Here is a 17,117-nt window from a genome sequence, read left to right on the forward strand (position 1 = left end):
GGGTCTGGCATGGATTCACATGCTCATGAATATTCCCCGTCGTCAGGCTGGGAATCCTCGGTAAAGAAAAAACCAGTATCAGTTTCGTTTCTGATCTGTCTTTCGTAGTAATAACCAATCACTGGTCTCTGCGTCATACTGACCACAGCCAATGACTGCCCTCTACCTAAGCACCGCCTCTGGCAGCCATCTTCAGATTTTTACCGCACGTTCATGTGTTGGGATCCTCGTGCTATTGCTCTCGAGCGTTAGTGCTATTTTTTCGCGCTTTTTCACAAAAACTTCGATTCTTTCGGTCAAAAGAGCCTCAAGCTCCACCGATCCTACATCCGATCAACGGGGACCCGTGTCGGATTCATCTGTGCCCCTCAAGGGTGAAGATTTCGTCGAGCTACACTTCGGAGGACTCCAGAAGCTTCTCAGGCCCGGTCTCGGAGATGGCCCAGGAGAAGGGAAGCTCGACGCCCGGAAAGCTGTTCAGGGCCTGCCCTGGATGCCAGCTGCAGAACGTCTTCAAGGAGGACGAACACTCTTTCTGCCTTTACTGCCTTCATGGGGACAAGACGCACGTGGAGAAGGACTGTGCGTTTTGCGGCAACATGTCGGAACGGACCATGAAGGACCGCCATCAACGTCTCGCCAGCTGGCTGGAGGGTAAGAGCCCGTCTGGCGAGAAGAAGAAGAAATCTGAGCGGTCTTCTAAGACCTTTGAGGGCGCCCCGGCGACGGGGGCCCAACATAAGGCCAAGCACCGCGAGTCCGCTGGCACCGGGAGCGCCGAACGGTCGGGCTCTACGGGCGCCAGGCAGGGCGCACCCTCCCCGGCACCATCAACCACGAGCCAACGCTCTGGGTCGTGTAAGAGGAAGGCCGAGCACCCGGCGAAGCTCCTGGAGAGACCCCGGTCGAGCTCTAAGGCAGAGGAGGAGCGTGGCAGTGCCCCCTCCCTCAAGGATAAGGCGGTGAGCGCACCTAAGGTGGTGAAGGCCTTGATCCATTCGACCAAGCCCTCTATCGAAACGGTCGCGGCGGCCCTGGCCCAGCCTGTGGAGGCTGCACCAGTGGTGGCGGCCTCGGGGCCCAGAATCTCCCTGCCTCCTCGGAGGGAGTCTTCTTTCGTGCCCATCGATAGGACCCCCGTGAAACCCTCCGTGGGGAAGAAGGGGGGGCAGGGCGTCGTCGTAGATTCGGCCTCAACCTCAGAAGAGGAACTGATCGAGGTCTTAAGCCACGGCCTAGGCGTGGAACAAGACCAGCCCGTCGGAATGGGCCCCGACGCAGGTGACGACGACGACATCGTCGAGGATACCGACGGGGCCCCTGCTCGCCCGTCGGATTCCCCTCTGCCAGCGCCGCAAGACAACTCAGCGGCCATTTTGTTGGCTATACAGTCCTTATGCTCCGAGATAAGGACGAGACTACCGTTACCGACGGAGGAACCTCTCCCGTCGGGGGATCCAGAACCGGGACCTTCTGGTGTTCCCCCTACCAAGAAAAGAAGGATCCATCCACCGCCTCCTTTTCAACCATCGCGCCCCGTCCAGCCCTCCTCCCCGTCCACCCGAGGGGATGATACGGGGACTGACACGGCAGCGACGGGTACGGACGACGAGGCATACGACGAGGATTTTCCGTCGTCGCCTCCCCCCAGGGCTTCTCCGCCCGACGAGATTGGATCGTTCCACTCAATGATCGCCAGGGCATCCGAGCTTTTCCAACTCTGCCCTGAGGAGAAGAAAAAGGAAGGCTTCCTTTACCAACGGCGCGAGACCAAGAGGAAGACGGTCCTCGCAGTGCCTCTGTTGGACGACATTTGGGATGAGGGCCTTTCCCTCCTCAAGAACCCTTCCACGACGCCAGCGAAAAGAGACCGGTACGAGAAAAAGTACCGGGTCCCGGACTCGGCCCCCCTATGCCTCCGGGCGCAGCCTACCCCGGACTCCGTCGTCTCCGCGGCAGCCAGGAAGAAAGCGGGGGGGGGTGCGGCCTCCACGTCGACTTCCCCGCCGGACGGCGAGGGAAAGAAATTGGATGCCATGGGACGCAGAGTCATCTCGTCGGCGGCGACGACGATTAAAGCGGCCAACGCCTTGGCTATCGTGGCCCGCTACGACAGGGAACTCTGGTACAAGATAGCTCCCCTGCTGGATTTTCTGCCGGACGACAAGAGGGCGGAGGCCCTTGAGATCCTGCAGGAAGGTGAGGTGGCCTCGGACCACGCCATCACCGTGGCGACGGACATCGCCGACACTGGGTTCCGCCAGATGGGCAACGGCGTTTGCCTTCGACGTCGCGGATGGCTCAAGGCTACGGACTTTCGGCAGGACGTCCAGAACAGGGTCCTGGACATGCCCTTCGACGGGAACAACCTGTTTGGGAAGACAGTGGACGATTCCCTTCAGGCCATCAAGGCGGATACGGAGACGGCCCGGGCCCTTGGAGTGCTGCAGCAACGGCGGACGCCCTTTCGGAGCGGCGGAGGCAAGGGCGCCTCCAAAGGTTCCGGCGGCGGTTTCGCTTCCTACCGTCAAGCGGCCCGCTCGTCGTCGCAAGAGGCCTACAGAGGACGAGGCAAGTCTGGCGGCCCCCGCCGTCGTCGCCAAGGAGGCCAAGGCGGCAAGGCCGCGTCCAAGCAGGATTGAACCGGCCGTGGGGTCGGGCCCCCACCGAAGCACCCCGGTGGGAGGCCGGCTGGCGGGCTTCGTCAGCGTGTGGGAGTCCATCTCCACCGACCGTTGGGTGCTGGACGCCCTGGCCCGGGGCCACGCGCTCGAGTTTCAAAGAAGGTGCCCGCGCGTCCCCCCCGTGGCCAGGAAAGAACTTCACGTCCCTCAACTTCTCCTGGAGGTAAAGGCGATGCTCAGGAAGGGCGCCATCGAACTCGTCCCAAAGAGGCTTCGGGGCTCCGGAGTCTACTCGCGTTACTTCCTCGTGAAGAAGAAGACGGGAGGATGGCGCCCCATCCTGGACCTGCGACGCCTGAACAAGTTCATCAAGGCGCAGAAGTTCCGGATGGTCACCCTCCAGCACGTCCTGGGTCAGCTGGAGGAAGGAGACTTCCTATCGTCGTTGGATTTGGAGGATGCCTACTTCCACATTCCCATCCTAAAGGGGCACCGAAAATTCCTCAGATTCGTGGTCCAAGGGCGTCATTACCAGTTCAAAGCCCTTCCCTTCGGACTGCGGTCGGCACCCAGGGTTTTCACCAAGTGCCTCGCACCGGTGGCGGCGCAGCTGCGCCGCGAGGGGATTCACGTCTACCCCTACCTGGACGACTGGCTCATCCGCGCCAAGACGAGGGAGCTCGCCGTGGTCCACACGGCAAGGACCGTCCAACTCCTCACGGACCTGGGATTCTCCGTGAACTACGCCAAATCCCACCTGGTGCCCGCGCAAGTCGCACTGTTTCTGGGAGCGAGGCTCGACACAGTGTCCCTTCTGGCCTCCCCGTCGGAGGAGAGGACCAGGACCATCTTGGGCAAGGTGCAACGGATGTTGGTGGCCGACGCGGCCAAGGTGAGGTCCATCAAGTCCCTCCTCGGGATGATGTCTTCCTGCATCTACCTCATTCCCATGTGCAGGCTCCGGATGCGCCCGTTGCAAGAGTTCCTGGATGCGCGCTGGATCCAGACGACGGGCAGCTTCGAGGAAAGGATCAAGCTCGACGAGAGTTTCCGACGAGCGATACGGTGGTGGGGCACCCGCGCGCATCTGACGGCGGGCATGGACTTCCAGACCCCAGCCCACCAGGTGACTGTGACCACGGATGCCTCCCTAGAAGGGTGGGGAGCGCACACCGAAAATCTGCACGCAAGGGGACTCTGGCTCCCGACGGAGAAGTCCCTGCATATCAACGTCCTGGAGCTCCGTGCAGTGTTTTGGGCCCTCAGGTCCTTCCTTCCGTCCCTCAAGGGCAAGGTGGTGAGGATCTTCACCGACAACACCACCACCATGTTTTACATCAGGAAACAGGGCGGAACCAGGTCCCCAGCGCTGTCCAAGGAGGCGCAGGACCTGTGGCATTGGGCCGTCGCCCAAGGGATTCTTCTGGTGCCGTTTCATCTGGCAGGGATAAAAAACACCATCGCCGACTCACTCAGCAGGGAGCTGCGCTCGTGCCACGAGTGGGAACTACGGCAGGATCTGGTGGATCGCCTCTTCCGACGGTGGGGCACACCCCAGATCGACCTGTTCGCGACGGCGACGAACACCAAGTGCCGGAGGTTCGCCAGCAGGTTTCCCCAGACGAGGAGCATGGGCGATGCTTTCTCGTTCCCCTGGGAGGGCCTGTTCCTCTACGCGTTCCCTCCCTTGCCTCTGCTAATCCGGCTCGTCAACCAGCTCAAGAGGTCACGGTGCAGGATGATCCTCGTCGCACCTGCGTGGCCGAGGCAGATATGGTTCCCGGACCTTCTGGACTTGTCGGCGTCCCCGCCAATCAAGCTGCCGGCGGACGCGGATCTACTCTCCAGGGAAGGAGGCGCCATCCTCCACCACGACCCGAAGTCGCTGAACTTGCAGGCCTGGCTCCTGCAGCGCTAGAGTTTGGAGGATACGACATACCGGCCGACTGCAGAGAGGTTCTTGCAAAGGCCAGGGCGTCCTCGACTCTTAAATGCTACGGACACAAATGGAAGAGGTTCTCTGTCTGGTGCCACGCACAGAAGATTAACCCTCTACGGATTACGGCTCCCCAAGTGCTGCCGTACCTGCTGACGCTGGCCAAAGCTGGTCTGGCACACGCGTCCATCAAGATTCATCTTGCTGCGATCTCCCGATACACCAGAACCACGGGCAGGACGTCCTTGTGGTCTCATCGTCTGGTGAAAGAGTTCATGAAGGGACTGTTCAGATCGTTCCCGCCGGTGAAGGCTCCGGCCCCGGCGTGGGAGCTCAACGTGGTACTGACCAAACTCATGGGACCTCCGTTCGAGCCTCTGCACTCGGCCCCGTTGAAGTTTCTATCGTGGAAAACAGCTTTTCTCGTGGCCATCACCTCCGCACGACGAGTGGGAGAGATCCAGGCCCTTTCCTGCAAGGCACCGTACTTGACTTTCCACGACACGAGGGTAGTGCTCAGGACGCACCCCTCCTTCATGCCCAAGGTACCGTCGGACTTTCATCTCAACGAACCCTTGGTGTTACCTGTGTTCTTCCCGTCGCCTTCGTCGCCGGCTGAGAGGACTTTGCACTCGCTGGATGTAGCTAGAGCGCTGAAGTTCTACGTGGACCGCACGAAAGGTTTTCGGAAGACGTCACAACTCTTTGTGAACTTTGGACCTGTCAATCAGGGGAAGGCTCTCTCGAAGGCTTCCATCTCCAGATGGCTCTCCGGCTGTATCATGTACTGTCACCGGTTGGCAAACCGACCGCTGCCTGGCCGTCCGAGAGCCCATTCCACCAGAGCGATCGCAGCTACCACGGCGTTCCTATCTGGTGTGCCCCTGCTGGACATATGCAGGGCTGCTACGTGGAGGTCGACGCACACCTTCACGAAATTCTACTGCGTCGACCGGGATTCCAGGGAGGAGTCCAGGGTCGGCCAAGCAGTGCTGCGCAACCTGTTCGCCTGAGGTGAGCCTGGTGAGGAGGTAAGATGCTTAATGTTGAGTTGATGTGATGCTTAATGTTGAGCCTTTGCCACCTCCCGTGGTTGTGCATGTGTGTACTGCTATGTATTCTTTATTCATGAGCATGTGAATCCATGCCAGACCCCATGCTGGAGAAGGAACAAGTTACTTACCTGTAACTGTTGTTCTCCAGCATGGGTCTGGCATGGATTCACATGCGAACCCTCCCGCCTACCCCTCTGCGGCTCTTCACTTGGTCATACTGCCACTTCACGTGCTTCCAAATCTGAAGATGGCTGCCAGAGGCGGTGCTTAGGTAGAGGGCAGTCATTGGCTGTGGTCAGTATGACGCAGAGACCAGTGATTGGTTATTACTACGAAAGACAGATCAGAAACGAAACTGATACTGGTTTTTTCTTTACCGAGGATTCCCAGCCTGACGACGGGGAATATTCATGAGCATGTGAATCCATGCCAGACCCATGCTGGAGAACAACAGTTACAGGTAAGTAACTTGTTCCTTGCCACTTGTGCTGCTGGTCTGGTAGAAGGGGAGCTGAGTTATTTAAATTGAAAGTGTGGTATATTTATAAGTGTGTTTATGGATAGTGTTAATCATAGTAGCAAGAGTCTCTTGGGGGATCTACTCTCTTGAAGCATAGGAGAACTTGTTTTAACCAATGACATGTCTTCTTATTTGTGTACAGATTTGTGCACAGTTATCTTGATGACTTTGTAACTGATAAAATAAAAGTAGAAAACAATTGCACTGAAAAATGAAACGGGCTAAGTAAAAGGGATGGGGAGATTAGAAATGTAGAAGAAAAAGGGATACAGATACAGGGCATCACCCCGTGCGTCCAAAAAATAAACCAGAAAAATAAATGGTATAAACGCACAGAGAATCTGGGTTCTGATAAAATACCTGGATCTGACTTGATCACATTTAGAAGGTAAATAATTCTGCATTGCTACGGTATGTTTCCAATGCGGCAATTAAATATTGAGGTCATTTCCCTTATTGCAGCCATATACATTCATAATTTGTCAGGGATACTTTTTGTAGACCTTGGTGCTTTCCAGTATGTTAGCAATTCATCATTGCAGCTATATAGATTTATAATCTGTGTCCGGGTTACTTATGTAGACCTGGGTGCATTCAGTATATTAGCAATTCGCATTTGAACTGATGTAGCTTTCTTGTGATTAGAAAAGTGTCTAGTAAGAGGGTGTCAATGTAGAAATGTGTGGTGAAAGACCACGCTATTAGTATTGAGGATAGTATCTAGGGAGACAGTGAGGTCGGATTCGGTAGAATTTAATAAAGTTGCTAAGATTGACCATCATTTTTGCAAAAGTCTCAGTCCTAATATTGTACAACTGTTCAGAATGTGTCTTTGATCGTTGTCAGTTAACCTATGTGATGCGAACACCTGTGTATTCTGCCTTGTGAATTTAGGCCCGGGAAGTCTCCCGAGCGAGGCCACATCCCTTCAGAGCTCTATGAGGCAATTTCTCCATCACGGGTCCCCGCTGCAAATGAAAAGCAAGACCCTGTGCTGCTACTGTCCCAAAGGTCTGAGCCCACGGAACAGAGGTATCGAAAATTGGAAACGCTAAAAGTCTCTTGATATTATCTTGTTGCTCTGTTAGTTCCCAGAGTCCATTGGGTGTTCCACTTTGGGCTGACCTCTCCAAGTCCAATATTCCTTTGCTTATATGCTATGAATTATGAACTTTAATCTTGAGTGATGGCATGCTAGCATAAAGTACTCTTACGTGCCGTCCCCTTTCCTCCATACTGTATGGGCGTCCCTCCTAGGGACGGAAGATGGAACCTTTTTCACCAGAGAACATCTTCCCCTTTAAATTTAGAGGCGCGCAGGGGTGCAGCCCTTGGAGCATGCGCTCCCCTGACTCTGTCCACCGGCGCTACTCCTCAGTCCTCTTTTCTGCGTCAACTGGAACGGACAGCTTTCACCAGCGCTCCTGGGTTTGGCTTCGGCCTTGTAATTCCTTAAGTTCTTCCCCAGATTCTGTCTTTGTCTTTTTCTTCTAACCTTTAAACAGGTACTCGGTACACTGGCACAACGTTCCTCCCCGGCGCATGTTGACATCCTTGTGCTTCAGCAGGTGTCCAGCCTGCGAGGGGCTCTTCCCCACGTCCGACCCCCACGCTCTGGGCCTCCGCTGCCTTGGCCCTGACCACATCTGTTACGGAGAATTCTCATTCTATGGCTAATTTCCCTTACCTATAGAGTCCCCCAGCAGCTTTGCTGGATTTGAAGGGTTTGTTTTTATCTCCTGCTAAGAGTGTGACTCTTTTTCCCACTCTTAGGCATATTTGCTGTGTGTGTTCTAGGCTATTTTTTGTGTTTAATGTCTATGGGGTTTATCTCACCCTCATAGGAACCATCTTTAGACACATGTTTCACAGCACCCTCAGTGCAGTGACAAAGGGGTTGTTAGGGAGAATTCTCTGTTTAGGCAGAATTTCCTAACCTAGTGAGTCCCCCAGCAGCTTTGCTGGATTTTTGGGGTTTATTTTTTTTCTCTTGCCAAGAGTGAGACTCTTTTACCCTAACTCTTGGGCATGATTTGAGTGTGTTTCTTTGACTCTAGATGTGTTTAATGGGCTATGGGGTCTTTTACTCCATAGGGCTTCATGTGTTTTTGTGATGTGTGTTACACAGCACCCTCAGTGCAGTAACACGGGGGTGTCGTAGTGACCCCCCAATATAGACCCCATACCCTGGGACTGACTACTGTCTCCCAGAGCATGTAAAGTCACCATTGACTTTACTAGTCTCAAATTCTGAACAGAACCAGTACAAACCATCATATTGTGGACGTGCTGGCCGGGGCAATTCGAATGCCCCGGGGGGGTCTGTTAGTCGAGGGTCACATCTCCGTCCCCCCTGATCGAGTTTTGGCTGGTGGCAGTGGATACTACTTTTTATATTCGACCGCAAATATATCTCTATGGGATTTCCCATTGTTCGAGGCTACCAACTTTAATTATTTAATTCCTATAGCCTCGAACATACCGCTGGTTTATTTATTTAATATTAATTCTCCGGTTGGTATTTTTTGCCAGAACTCGGTTCTAAAATGGCGTTTGTGTTCGCTTCTGTGACTCCAACCCAAGTTGAGCCCTTTGTTCCACTTTTTGGCGGGCTTCTCCACAGAAGCCCTCCAAAGTGGTGCCACTCTGTCTGGGGTACTTAGGAGGGGTGAAGGGGAATTTAGGCACCCTGGACTGAGTTGCCTAGGCAACTCAAGTCGCACTCTGTCCTGATTGGCCCAAGTGGTGAGCCGGCCGGCTCACCACTTAGCAGAGTGACAGCTAGGCTGAGTGAATGGGGGTTTTCTGCATAAAAGCAGAGCTTTGAGGACTGGAACTTTAGAAGTCGCAACAGGACCTAAGAATCGGACGAGGGAGAAGCTGAGCCGACCTGCTACGACGACACCACCGGTGGAGCACTGCTGAACCGTTTCACCACTTTTCCTGATGACAAAGGAGATCTCCAGCCCGGAAAGTCTTCTTCCTTCGACTGGTGGGGATAACCAGTCTGCTGCCTTTTTCGCTTCCTGGAGCCTCTCGTGGCCGCCTTGCCTGTGCCAAGCACCCAGGCAACCGGGTTACCACGTTTCACCCCTACCGCGAAGCAAAGGGTAGTACCTTTAACCGGAAAACTCTGTGGCTGGTTTCTTCCCTGGCAGTGCAACGACCTTCATCTTTCCTCCACGTCGAGATCTTCTCTTCTTCTGGACGACGCTGCAACTTGCACCCGCTGCCAGGATCAACTGCCCCCGCTGGAGGATCCTTTCCACCTAAGGTACCGTGTTCCGCCTGGCTTCCCTTGCAACCGACTGTACGGGGTAGATTTAGCCCCCGGCTTTCGAACCTGGGTTAGCCTGGGACATCCTGGCTAAACTTTTCTGAGCCTCTCTAAACCCTTTCTGAACTCCCTGCAAGACTTTCAAAGCCTATTGTAATTGTGTGATCTTGGGCGCATTTGTGCTCTGCTCTCTCTAAGAGTGGGCCCGGCCGATGGACTTTGGCTCACCAGTAACTTTTGTCTTTTCTGCCTTGCTAAAGTGTTCCAAAGTATTAGAGTGGTGTATCTTCCTACATTTTGCCTTTTTCCCTCCCTTTTTCGTTAACTTATTGGAGTGCTATCTATAGTTAAGCGCTTACCTCTGTCTGGAAATAAGTGGTGTTAACTAAGACTTGTCTGATAAGGAATAAGGGATGTATATATAATAATAGTAACTGTGTTTAGAGTGATTTACAATAATAGTGCTGGAGTGTTTCAATAAGTGTGTTTTTAAATAAATAATTGTATACCTTGATACCAAAGCTCTGTTCAAGTGTTTGCTTGTGCTATTGTATCTGAGTGCCTATTGTGTATACTTTGCATACTGCCTAACTCTTCTTGAGGGAAGTCTGACTGCTCAGCCACAGCTACCAGGTAAATCTGGGTGGTGCAGACTGCTACCAAGTGGGTTTACTGCTAACACCTGTAGTCCTAAATCCTTTGCAGTGCTCCCAAAGGGAATTGCACAGGTTTCTGCCTAACAGGGGTGTCATAGTGACCCCCAAACATAGACTCCATACGCTGGGACTGACTACTGTCTCCCAGGGCATGTAAAGTCCCCATTGACTTTACTAGTCAATTTTTATGAACTAAACCAGTACAACCCATCTTACTATGGAGGTACTGGGAAGGGTTAATAGTTTTTCCCTGGTGGTCATTTTCGAGAGGGTACCGTAACGTCCCTCTCTCAAAAGTTTCTGGCTGGTGGCAGTGGTTGCTACCAAAAATATTTCCCTATGGGATTTTCCCATTGTTCGAGGCTACCACTTTTACTGACAGCCTCTAACATACCGCCGATGTATTTTATTATTCCCTTTACTCTGGTAGGTTTTATTTGCCAGAACTTTAATATAAATTCTTTCTCGTGTCTTTCTCTAAACTCCTAACCCAGGTTGGGGATCCTTTGTTCATCCTTTTGGCGGTCTTCTGCTAAGAAACCCTCCTGCGCCACTGAGTCTGGGGTGGATCCATTGTGTGGGAGGGGGAGTAGGACCCCTGGACAGGGTTGCCTCAGCATCCCATGTCGCACTCTGCCCTGATAGGCTAGAGGCACTCCCGCCAAGATGACCACTCTACTGTGTGAGTGACAGCTAGGCTGCATGAATGGAGATCTTTTTGCATAAAAGCAGGATCCTGAGGACTGGAAGAGCAAGACGTCGCCACTGGAACTAAGAAGCTGAAGAGGAGAGAAGCCAAAGACATCTGCAATGACTGAACTATTGGTGAAGCCCTGCTGCAGCGTCTCACCACTTTTCTCCACACGACGAGAGAAGATCTTCATCTGCAAGAGCCTTCTTCCCTCGAGCTGGTGGGGCCAACCAACTTGTTAATCGCCTTCCTGGACCTGCCCTGGTCGAATCGCCAGTAGCCCGTACTCTGAGACCGGATAGCCAGGCACCCGTCCACCCGGACCGAGATTTAAAGGAGCGTACCTTTTATCCGTTGGGCAGCACCGCGGCTGGTTTCATCCCTGGGTAGTGCAGTAACTTGAACCTTCCTCCACGACGAGAGCCTCTCTTCCTCTGCTGTATCCCCCGAACTGCAGGAACAACTGCGACCGCAGGAGCCTCTTGTTCATTTTAAGGTACATTGTTCTGCCAGGCCAGCCTTTTCGCGTTGTAGTACTAAAGGTGTTTTAAATCCTTTACCTACCTGTTGGGTTGGCCGCCCCTATCCTCTAACATTGTCTTTCACCTTCTGCATCCACTTTTTCGAATCGTTAACCAAAGACTTGACTGCAGCTACACAAACATTTTGCTCCTGGGCCCTTTTGCCCTGTACAACTGACTCTGGCTGAATTTGTTAGAACTGCCTTCTCTAGATTGCTTCTCAACTAGAACTGTGTTGATGCACCTAATTCTTATAACCACCTTTTCCTTCCCACTTTTAAAACTTGTAATGTGCCATTTTGCTTGGTTTTTATTTAAGTATTCTCTATGCTAAAGTACTGCCTTGCCTAAACTTGTTCACAAACTTATGGGAAGTGTTGCTAGGGTGTGTAAGAAGATATTCCTGTATAAGTTGTGTTTTCCCTCCCTTGTGAGAAATTGCTAGAGTGCCATTTGTGTTTGGTTTTCACTGCCGTTTTGCTCAGTTTTCACTCTTGCTCAAACTTGTCTGCAATTTAACTAGGGAGTTGTTTATACTTTTCTTGACTGATTTTAACTTGCTTTATTAACTGTGATTAATGTGTTGAACTAGAAGTGTATAAAATAAATATATATATTCTTTTTAATACAAAGCTTTGGTCAATGTTTCCTTGTGCCATAGTACTGTAGCCCTATTGTGTAAACTCTGAATACTGCTCATCTCCCTCTTGAGATAAGTCTGACTGCTTAGCCACAGCTACCAACTAAATCTTTGTGGTACAGACTGATACTAAGGGGGATTTATTGCTCATACCTGTAGTCTTAATCTTCTGTATTGCTCCCTAAGGCAACTGCACAGGATTCTGCCTAACAGTGTCCAAGTAGGACTGGTCTCAATCAGGTACGTGACCTACGGCTTATCCTTCTACATTGCAAGGCAGGTACCCCCTGCAACCAGCTAGACAGAGTGCGCACAGGCCCCCCAGCAGCCAGCCGTGACTCTGTCAATATCACCTGTCACCTGTGAAGACAGGTCTTTTTTTAAAAAAAAATTTTATATAGAAGTTCCTCACGTTGAGCTGCATCCTTCGGGATGTTATTTGAGACATGCGTCCACCAGTCCCGCTGCCAGAACAAACCCATAGTCATTCCGCCTCTGGCTCCGGCGTCTCAGCTGCCAATGCCGGCACCTTTGATTCTGGCTCCCCTGCCGCCTACAGTTCAGACTGCTCCACAGAAGCCTCCACAGCAGCCTCTGGCTCCAGTCTCCACACCTCAGCCAACGGCTCCCAGTACTCCCCCACTGGCTTCAGACCAGTTGGACACCCTGGTGGACACCGATGAAGATGAGGACCCCGACACACCCTCGTCAGCCAAGGCCTTCTACAATCGGCCTACAAGTTTGGCTGAATACTTGGTGCTTCCACAACCCGAGGTTGAAAAACCTGAAGCGGTGGTCCTGGGCAAAGTCCTCGCTCTACGCCCCGCAGCTAGGACGGGGATTCTGATGCAGGCGGACGTTGTTACCTTTGCCAAAAAGGGATCCCTGAAACCCCACTCAGCGCAGCCCACAAACTGGTGCCTCGACGCCAAGTACAGGCAGTTGGAGGGAGATACTCTTGGTGTCGGCACACCGGGGCCCACACTCCTCAGTGATTGCTGACGCTTCCATATACTCGAAGCCGCAATCCTCATCGGCACTGCTAGGCAAAGAGGAGAAGATCTTGGAGGCGTATCGAAAGGTGGTCTACTCCAACGCCTCACTGAACCTTCGTCAAGCGAATGCGAATGCCATGCTCGCAGCGGTTAACCAGAGGCTTTGCCAGGAAATAGCAGACTTCCTTCCGGAACTTCCAGTGCACAGTCGGGCACGTTTCAAGGCGAGGCTGGCTGAAGCAAAGATGGTGACTCAGGACATCATGGAGTCCACAGTCCTGTATATCGATACCTCAGGGCGTGCGAACTGCTTTTCCACAGACATAAGGACGGCCTGGCTCTGGGCTACCAAGTTTAACCCGGACGTACATAAACACATATTGTACCTTCCTTTTGAGGGTAGCGACCGCTTTCAATCCTCCACGGATGAGGAATTTGATAAGAAGAAAAACAGTTCACAGTCTGTGAAGTCGTTATCTATCCTTAAAAAGTCCACGCCCAAGACCTTCAGTCAAATGCACCAGCTTTCAGACAAGGGTCGGGCCTTCGGTGGGATCCGAGCCTTCCAAGAACGGCGGTCCAGCAGCCCGACTGCTCTCTGAGCCAAAACCGCTGCAAGCAGCACAAGGCGGGAAATAAGGGCTTCTTTCAGCCCCTCTCCTCAGCATCAGCCTCAGAGGGAAAGAAGGCATGACACTCCCCTCCGGATCCACCTATCTCCGGTGGGAGGCAAGGCTTGCTCTCCACACACACAATTGGCGCACGAAGTTCACAGATCCCTGGATCCTATCAGTGGTTTCCACGGGCTACCACCTACCGATAACTCTCTCTCCTCCCCTCCACTACCATAGATTGGGACAGCAACTCGGTTGGCGGAGATCCGATCGGTCACCGAGAGCCAGGCAGTGGAAGAAGTCCCAGCCTCCCAACGGGGTATGGGCTTTCTACTCCAGGATTTTCGCCATACACAAGAACCAGGCTGGCCTGAGAGTTGTGTTGGACCTTTCCACCCTGAACCTTTCCACCCACTTCAAAAGTTCAGGATCGTTACCCCAGCACTTATTGCAGAGACACTGTGCAAGGGAGACTGGATGTGCTCCTTGGATCTGAAGGACTCTTACTTACACGTCCTGATTCGACAGCCCCATCGGTCCTTACTGAGGTTCAGGATCGTGGGCTTCCATTTCCAATACAAAGTTATACCCTTTGGCCTCAGTTCGGCACCAAGGGTCTTTACCAGGCTTATGAACGCAGTAGCAGCCCTTCTCAGGGCCCAAGGTCACCATGTCTATCCATACCTAGACGACTGGCTCGTCAGGGTGAGATGCCTAGAGGCGGCCCATCACACCTCCTCCGCCTTCATGAACACGCTACACGACTTGGGATTCTCCATCAATCTCAAAAAGTCTCCGCTGGAACTGACGCAGAGTCTAACGTTCCTGGGCATCATCTGGGATAGGAGTTCCGAGAGAGTCCTTCCAACAGAGGACAAGATCGTAGCCATCAAGAGGGCCACGAGTCACTTTCTCAGCAGAGGGGTGACCTCTGTTTGGTGGTAACAACACATCCTGTGTATTATGGCAGCCTGTCTTCTGGCAGTACCCTACAAAAGACTAAAAATGAGATGATTACAACTGCACTTTGCAGCCTCATGGAATCAGGAGCGAGGATCTCAGGTGGAACTCGTCAGCATTCCTCCCTTTCTACACCGGGACCTAATCTGCTGGAGCACGGGCTGCAACCTGAGGATAGGCAGGCCCTTCCGACAACCAGCACCGCAGGTTACCATCACCACGGATTTGTCCTTGGAGGGCTGGGGAGCGACCTTGGCAACCACAGTGTCCACAGTGTCTGGTCCCTTCTAGAACAGGAGACCCATGTCATTTGACTGGAACTGAAGGCCATCTGGCTCACCCTCAAGGCTTTCCTGCCGCTCATCAGAGACAAACCAATCCTCATTACGACAGACAACTCCACCAGCATGTACTAACTCAACAAACAGGTTGGCACCTGGTCCCCTCCATTATGCACCTTGGCGGTCAGCATCTGGGAATGGGCCCTGGAGAGCGGTATTCATCTGACAGCGATCCACCTCCAGGGGGAGTTGAACCTGGAGGCGGACAGGCTCAGCAGACTGTGGGCGGACAATTGCGAGTGGCAGATTGAACGATCAGGTCCTTCAGGAGATCTTCAACAGATGGGGGGGGAGAGGGTACATCCACAGGTGGACCTCTTCGTTACCTGGTTCAACGGGAAGTGCCCTCAGTCCGCATCCTGGCATGGACAGGGTCTAGGTTCTCTGGGCGATGTATTGCAGATACAGTGGAACAGCATGAACTCCTATGCCTTCCCGCCCACGCCACTGGTACACAAGGTGATCTGCAAGATAATAGAGGTTTGGCTCCTCAGCATCATTCTGGTAGTTCCGTGGTGGGCCGCGCGCCCATGGTTCTCGGAGCTACTCAGCCTGTTGGACCAGCCTCTGATACACCACCTTCCACTGGGCCCAGCTAATCTCCTATCTCAGCAGGGGCGCACAGTCATTCACCCCGCCCCGCAGTAGTTAGCCCTTGCAGTGTGGTTTCTGAGCAAGTCACACTGAAAAATCTGCGCCTCTCGCAGGCAAATCTAGACATCATTCAAGGGGCTAGGAGCGATGCGTATAGGAGCCAGTACAAAAGCAAGTGGACTAGGTATTGCCACTGGGCAGAAGCTAAGAAGGTCGATACTCTCACTTGCTCACTGGACGATGTGCTTTCTTTCTCAGCACACCTCGCACACTCGGTGGTGCAGATAGACACGTGCCGCTCTTATCTAGTGGCCATCGGCGCCTACCAGAACTCTGAAGAGGAATCCAGTGGTTAAACGTAACCTGATGGGGCTCACTAGGATCTACTCGCCCATTAAGAAGCCCCACCATGTGTGGGACTGCAATATAGTGCTGGGCACCTTGGCGCATAAACCTTTTGAGCCAATGGCTTCCGCGGACATTAGGCTGGTCACCATCAAGACAGCTCTTTTGGTGGGTCTGACATCGGCTAGGCATGTCGGCGAGATCCAAGCTCTAGTGGCCTCTGAGCCATACACTACCTTTCATATGGACAAGGTGGTCCTCCGAATGCACACCTCGTTGTCACTTAAGGTAGTCTCTGCTTTTCACCTTAACGGGGAAATACTACTCCTGACTTTCTTCGCAGACCTAAAGGACGATGCTCAGAGGGTTCTGCATTGTTTAGATGTCAGACGAGTGCTAAAATATTATCTTGACAGAACAAAGAGCTTCCGCAATTCGGACCCTTTATTTGTCACCTTTGGCGGGTTAAGGGCAGGTTATCAGGCCTCCAAGGCCTCCATAGCAAGGTGGATGGTCGCTGCCATTAAGGAGGCATATGAGGGGCAGCACAAGCCACTTCGGCTAACCTGCATGCCCACGTTACCAGAGCCAAGGCCACGGCGGGCCACTCCAGAGACACGTCCCGTGGCAGGTAATGAGCAGGGTGGCCACTTGGGCCACTCCCTCGGCTTTCTGCAAGCACTACTGTTTGGATGCAGCCTCCAGGTTGGATGCAGCTTTCGGGCAGGCAGACCTGAGGAACTTGTTTTCTTAAGGAGGGTCACCTCTCCGCCCTGGGGCTACATTCAGTTGTAATCGCCCATACAGTATAGGTGAAAGGGGACGGAATATGAGTAATCGTAAGTTACTCACTGTAGTGACTAGCATACTCTTTGTCCCCTTTCCTGCATACGTCCCACCACCCCCCCCCCTAATAAAACTGGTGTCATTGGGCAATGGTAAATATTGTTGACGCGTCAATGACTGAGGAGTGGCGCTGGTGGGCAGAGTCAGCGGAGCGCATGCTCCCAGTGCCGCACCCCCGTGCGCCTCTAAATTGGAAGAGGATTTTTTTCTGGTGAAAAAGGTTCCGTCTCCCGTCCCTAGGAGGGACGCCCTTACAGTTTGTAGGCAAGGGGACTTAAGAGTACCTTAGTCACTATGGTGAGTAACTTATCATTTTTGCATTGCTGTCCTCTTAGATTAACCACAAGTGCTCTTAGTACACGCACTGATGCTTTCAAGTGCTAGTTAACAATGACTTGGATCCCAATTTCACTCTTTTATTGCTTCCTCTTGTTTGGCCTTTTTATGCTAACATGTGAAGCGATTAGCTACTATTAATTGGAACTCATGCTAGGTGTGTGTG

General features: G+C 52.8%; 1 protein-coding gene across 7 annotated transcripts in view; it reads left to right on the forward strand.

The window, feature by feature from the left end:
• Nucleotides 1-17,117, forward strand: part of NCOR1 (nuclear receptor corepressor 1) — a 2,268,409-nt gene that overhangs the window by 1,897,811 nt on the left and 353,481 nt on the right. For 6 of the 7 annotated variants that reach the window (XM_069615218.1, XM_069615220.1, XM_069615222.1 and 3 more), the window contains one exon: nt 7,030-7,167. The exons of the other annotated variant lie outside the window; for it this stretch is intronic. In XM_069615218.1, coding sequence (XP_069471319.1) covers nt 7,030-7,167 — 138 coding nt within the window. The remainder of the gene's footprint in view (nt 1-7,029; nt 7,168-17,117) is intronic. 7 annotated transcript variants of the gene reach the window in all.

The sequence above is a fragment of the Ambystoma mexicanum genome, chromosome 9, assembly GCF_040938575.1.
Source record: "Ambystoma mexicanum isolate Mex_15411 chromosome 9, UKY_AmexF1_1, whole genome shotgun sequence".
Taxonomy (NCBI): domain Eukaryota; kingdom Metazoa; phylum Chordata; class Amphibia; order Caudata; family Ambystomatidae; genus Ambystoma; species Ambystoma mexicanum.